Below are 6,460 nucleotides of genomic sequence, written 5' to 3' on the forward strand. Positions count from 1 at the left end.
TCAACAGTTAGTGATGGCTTACTTGTAGGTGGTGGAGTAGGATTACCTTTACCTTTATTGGCTAAGTCTACTCTATAGCAATGAGATGTGGAGGAAGGGTATTTTGTTGCATTAAAAATAGTAAATTTTACTACCACCTCACCAACTCTAAAAGATATTTTGCCTTCCTTTACATCGATGAGTGCACTTGCAGAGGCCAAGAATGGATGTCCTAGTATGATCGAAACCTCTTGATCTTCCTTCATCTTAAGTACAAGAAAGTCCATTAATGTACAGTTTCCCCATTTTAAGCAAGACATCGTCCATAATCCCAAAGGGGTGCATTATTGTTCTGTTTGTTAGTTGTAAAGTGATTGTAGTAGGTTAAATCTTTGTTAGTCCAAGTTTCCTAGCAAAAGACAAAGGCATAATTGAGACACCAACACCCAAATCACACAAAGCTTTTGAAAAATTAAAATTACCAATTGAGCAAAGGATAGAAAAACTCCCTAAGTCCTTAAGCTTTGGTGGAAGCTTGTTCTGGATTATTGCATAGCACTCTTCAATGTGTGTAATAATCTCAAAATCCTCCAATTTCCTCTTCTTTGTCAATATGTCCTTCAGAAAATTCACATATGATAGCATTTGCTCTAAAGCTTCTGCGAAAGAAATGTTTATGTGAAGCTTTTTGAACACCTTGAGAAACTTTTGGAAGTGCTTATCAAGCTTTTGTTTCTGAAAGCATTGAGAAAAAAGTAGTAGAGGTAGGGTTGCCTTTTCTTCCTTCTCTTGGATTTGCTTGTCAATTGTCTTAATCACTGTTTCATGCTCAACAGGCTTATCTTGAAGTTTAACTTGCTTAACACCACTTTCAACCTCTTTTTCGCTTTTTGAGATGATTGTCATAACCTATTCCTTACTTTCTCTCCTAGGATTCACCTCAATATCACTAGGTAAAGTCCTTTATGCTCTGTTGGTTAATAAATTAGCAAGTTGACCAACCAAAGTCTCAAGCTTTCGAAGTGATGCTGCTTAACTCTAAATGAGAGCTACTTTACTTTGGATGATGCTATAATTTTGTGTCATGTATTGCCTTAGCAAATCCTCTATAACTAGCTTCTTATCTGGGATAAATTCTTTTTCTTGTTGTTCAAATCCTAAAAGTGCATTCGGCCTTGAAGATAAGGATGATCTTTGATTATTGATCCAAAAAAAGTTTGGATGGTTCATGCACCTTGGGTTGTAAGTGTTGGAGTAAGGGTTATTCTGTTGTTTGTTTTCCACAAATTGCATTGTTTTGGTCATACGTGGACACTGTTTACTTGCATGCTCATATCCACAATACTCACAAGCTACAAAAAGACTTTTAATAGAGTTAGTACCAAAAGATTCAAGTGTCTTAGTTAAAACTGCTACCTGAGCTGATAATGCCGAAATGGCATCTACATCATGAACTCTAGTTACTCTCATATGCATTGATCTCTCGATTGGCCATTGCTAGTTGTTTATAGCCATCTCTTCCAACAAATCGTATGCCTCATCAATTGATTTAGCCATTAAGGCTTCTCCTACAATGACATCAATGGTGGTTCAAACATGGCCACTCAAGCCATTATAGAATGTCTGCACCTATAGCCACTTTGGAAGACCATGATGAGGACAACACTGAAGTAAATCTTTGTATATTTCCCAAGCCTCGTACAATGATTTAGAATTTAGTTGCATGAATGATGTGATATCATTCCTCATTTTCGCTATCATGGCCGAAGGAAAGAAGTTAGCAAGGAACGTTTGAGCAAGATCATCCCACGTTGTTTGGATCTAATGGGGAGTTCATTCAACCTTGCTTTAGCTTTACCTCTCAATGAAAAAAGGAAAAGCCTTAAATGAATTGCATCATCTGTGACACCATTGTGTTTGAAGGTATCACATGTCTCCAAGAAATTTAAAATATGGGCATTTAGATCATCATTTGGTAGACCCCTAAATTGGATTGAAGTTTGAATCATGGTGATGATTGCAGGCTTGATCTCAAAATTGTTGGCTTGAATAGTCGTCTTGAAATGCTTAATGGAATCCCTTGCACCAATGGGATAGCATAATCCCTTAAGCAACGATATTCAGCTACTCCTCACTCTTGGATTTATTATTCATCTTGTTGATCAACCATTGTATTTGTTTGAGCAAAACCTTGTTGACTTTCTCGTCGAAGTTTCCAAAATGCTCTCTTAATTTCCAGATCATAAGGTACAATCTCCAAGCTTTTTACTCTTTTCATACAACGACGAAACGAACCTGCAAAACAAAGAAACAAAACTTAAATTAAGGCTAATATATGGAATTATAATTTTAGCAAATAAATTGGAAAAAAAATCCCTAGCAACGGTGCCAAAAACTTATTGTTGAATTTTCACACAAGTGCACATTATCGCAAACTAGTAATATAGTACCAAGTAGAGTATCATTCCGACAGGGATTTGTTCTTAAATTTTTACTAAGTATTAAAATTTTATAACAAATTTAAGTAACTTAAATTTGCAAAAAATTAATTAAAACGAAATCAAAATAAACACTAAATAAACTAACATAAATTAAATATACTTGAAAAAGATAATAAACTAAAGACTTAGAATTATGGGTTCATTCAACACTTTATTTAATACCAACTTCTCTAATTATTTACCTTCCTAGGTGGTTTTACTAACCTAAGATCCAAAGCTATGTACAAGTTTCCATCAAGATAGTTTCACAAATACCTGACTTAATTAGTTCACTATATGTCTATGGGAATCAATTAAATTAAGTTCATTAAGCTAGTGTTCTAATTTAGTTATGTATGGCAATTAGCGTATGTCTACCCGAATCATGAATCAGATCACATAAGTGACATGAACATACACTATTCAAACTTTATTGCAATCTAAAATCTCTTCATCATGTCTCAATTAGATTCACAAAGTAGTTAATTATTGGCCAAACAATTAAAAGCATTAAAAACTATTTGAATAAGCAAAACTATACCCATTCATAATAAATAAAAGAAAAACTAATATTCAGACTACATTTTGAAATCTACCATAATCCTAGAAAAATAATTTACTCATAATATCTAATAAAAACAATATCCAAAGAAATTTAGCCATGAATCCAAGTTAAAAGAAATAAGAGAAACATAAAAATAGAAAAAGAACTAAAAAGGAAAAGAGTTGGATGATTGCTATGCAAGATGAGTTAGACCAATTTGAAAGGAACAAAGTTTGGACCTTAGCTCCAAGGCCAACCAACCATCCAATTGTTGGAACAAAATGGATATTTAAAAACAAGATGGATAAGTTGGGAAATGTGGTAAGAAATAAGGCAAGGTTAGTTACTCAAGGTTACAATCAAGAAGAAGGTATTGATTATGATGAAACTTTTGCTCCCATAGCTAGACTAGAAGCTATTAGACTTTTACTTGCTTATGCATGCTTTATGAATTTTAAATTGTTTCAAATGGATGTTAAAAGTGCATTTCTTAATGGCTTTATACAAGAAGAAGTACATGTTAAACAGCCCCTTGGTTTTGAACTGTTTGATAAAATTGATCATGTATATAAATTGCGTAAAGCACTCTATGGATTAAAACAAGCTCCTAGAGCTTGGTATAAAAGACTTTCTATGTTTTTAATTAAAAAAGGATATTCTAGGGGGATCTGGATAATACTTTGTTTACTAAAAAAAATGAGACTGATTTGATTGTTGTTCAAATTTATGTTGATGATATAGTATTTGGTGTTACTACTGAAAGGTTGTGTAAGAATTTTGCTAAGAAAATGCAGGGAGAATTTGAAATGAGCATGATGGGAGAACTACAGTTTTTCTTTGGTCTACAAATCAAGCAATGTGAGGATGAAATATTCATCAACTAAGAAACGTATACCAAGGAAATGCTCAAGAAATTTGGAATGATGAATACGAAATCAATAAGAACTCCTATGAGCCCCTCCACAAAGCTTGACAAATATGATAAAGGGAAAGATATGGTCCAAAACCTCTATAGAGGTATGATTGGTTCACTTCTTTATCTTACTGCAAGTAAACCTGATATATTATTTAGTGTGTGCCTATGTGCAAGATTCCAATCATGTTTCAAGCAATCACTTTTGACTGCAGTGAAAAGGATTCTTAGATATCTCTTGGATACTCAAAGCTTAAGCTTATGGTATCCAAAAGGTTCATCTTTTAATCTTTTTGGCTATTCCGATGTTGATTTTGCTAGTAGTAAAACTGATCAAAAAAGTACTAATGGTACTTGTCAATTCCTTTGAAACATGCTTGTGTCTTGGTCTTGCAAGAAACAAAATTATATTACTCTATCAACAGTTGAAACTTAGTATATATCATTAGGTAGTTATTGTGCAGAAATTTTATGGATTAGGCAACAACTAAATGATTTTGGAATGACTATGCACAAAATTCCCATTTATTGTGATAATATGAGTGCCACAAATATCTCCAAAAGTCCTATTCAACACTATGGAACAAAGCACATAGAAATAAGACATCGTTTCATTAAAAATCATGTGCTTAAGGGAGATATTAAAATAGATTTTGTGGACACCTTGCTTCAATTGGTTGACATTTTCACAAAACCATTGAATGAATAATATTTTTGTAGAATTAGGAGAGATTTAGGGATGATTGATGCCAGTGAAGTTTGAGTTATGCTTAGGTGATGATGTTTTTGATGATATATGTTGCATGATGATAATGCTTATTTCTTGGAGTAATTGATTAGTGAATATTTTTTGTTTCCTAAAGGAACCTTACATGGAAGATAAGATTGATTCTAATCAGTTAAGGACCTCCTTAATCAATTAAAACAATTATGTGTTATGGAAGATAATTAGAGTCAACGTGGTAATAATTAGTTAACAGCTCTTTTAACCGATTAATGCAAGTTTGGTAGTTAGAAAGCTTCCAAGTTAGAAACATAGTAATCAATTAAGGCTTACTCTAATCAATTAAAGGAAATCTGTGGAAGAGAGAAATTGTCATGCATGAATTTTCTTTAAAACAAAAAAAAAATTAAACAGGTGGTATAGGACATCACCCACTCAAAACGTGGGTAACTAGTTATTAACTCCCCATAAAAAGACCCTCCACTTACTTGGAGAGTTAGTTACATTGAAAATCAATATCCAAGAGCCTTTAGATTTTCCTCTTTCTACTTTCCTCTGAAACTTAAAAAGCCCTTGGAAAGAAAATCCCATGGCAAAAACTTCTCTTACCCACAAAGTAACTGAAAAGGGAAAAAGAAAAAGGAAAGCTAATGATCCTCCATCACATTCCTCTAAGAAGAAAGGAAAAGTCAAAGAATCTTCAATAAAGAATAAGAAGGGAAGCGAAACGAAGGCGACAGAGAAAGGGAAAGGTCAACATATGCAAAAACCACTATAGGCAAAGGTAGTGGTTCCTCTTCCCAATTTCGAAATCATTTGCATGCTAATAGGTTTATAAAGATTAAGAATGCCACAATTTACTGTGGGAAATTTTTTGATAGGTCTAGTTTTAGTGATGCTCCAACAGTAAAAGAGGATTTAGAAAATTATTTTGAAACATTAAAACTGAAGTTTATGAGTACATTTGAAGATAAGATGTTTTGCCCCTCCTTAGTTAAAGAACTTTACTCTAGCATTGCTATTGATAAAAGTGAATTGGAAGATCTTGATGAGTTTGTTAAAGATAGCTTGAATGTATTTTTAAATGGTAGAAATTTTTATATCAGTGCTCAGGATTTAGGAGAATTCCTAAAAGCAGAATTTGAAATAAGAGAGCACAAAATGCTTAAGAAATATGATCCAAGCCATTTTTGAGAGGTTATAATTGAAAAAAAAGAGAAGTTTCCTTCTAGGAGCTATGCTAGCGAGATAAAGAATGCTCAGGTTAGGATTGTCTATTATTTTATTGCAAGGACTCTACATGGAAGAAGTAGCAGTTTTAGTTATGTGAGTGCACAGGACTTGTGGCTAATGGAAGCAGTTTTCAATGAAATCCCACTGAATGTGGGAAGGTACATGGTAGAAAGAATCAGAGCAACCCTACTGAGGGATAAAGCAAACTTGCCTTATGGCAATATTCTTATAACTTTGGTGAAAAAGAAAGGAATATGGAATGAAAGATTTCAATTTGGTCTTACAAGAAACAAGAATCAGGGGATATTTCTAGGAAGTGTACTGAAAATGGGGTATGAGATAGAGAAGAATGAATGCATTAAGGTGACAAAAGGTACATCTTTGCCCCCTCCAACTGGAAGTTCTTCAACACCTTTCACTAGGACCAGTCAGCGTTATCCTCAAAATGACACGATGTTTAATCTTGTCATGAGAATCAAAGAGAAGTTAACTGATTAGGTTGAGACAATTGTAAAGATTGAAGAAAAACTCTAATAACTTGAAGCCCTGTTACATCCAGCCAAGGAAACAAAATCCCTTAAAGCCCA

General features: G+C 33.5%; 1 protein-coding gene across 1 annotated transcript; it reads right to left on the reverse strand.

The window, feature by feature from the left end:
• Positions 364-885, reverse strand: LOC108660696. Its single transcript, XM_018114957.1, has one exon. The coding sequence runs from the start codon at positions 883-885 to the stop codon at positions 364-366; it is 522 nt and encodes a 173-aa protein (XP_017970446.1).

The sequence above is a fragment of the Theobroma cacao genome, chromosome 2, assembly GCF_000208745.1.
Source record: "Theobroma cacao cultivar B97-61/B2 chromosome 2, Criollo_cocoa_genome_V2, whole genome shotgun sequence".
Lineage (NCBI taxonomy): Eukaryota > Viridiplantae > Streptophyta > Magnoliopsida > Malvales > Malvaceae > Theobroma > Theobroma cacao.

Coding starts and splice junctions, on each gene's coding strand:
- LOC108660696 (XM_018114957.1), bottom strand. CDS start 885: ATGACAATCATCTCAAAAAGCGAAAAAGAGGTTGAAAGTGGTGTTAAG.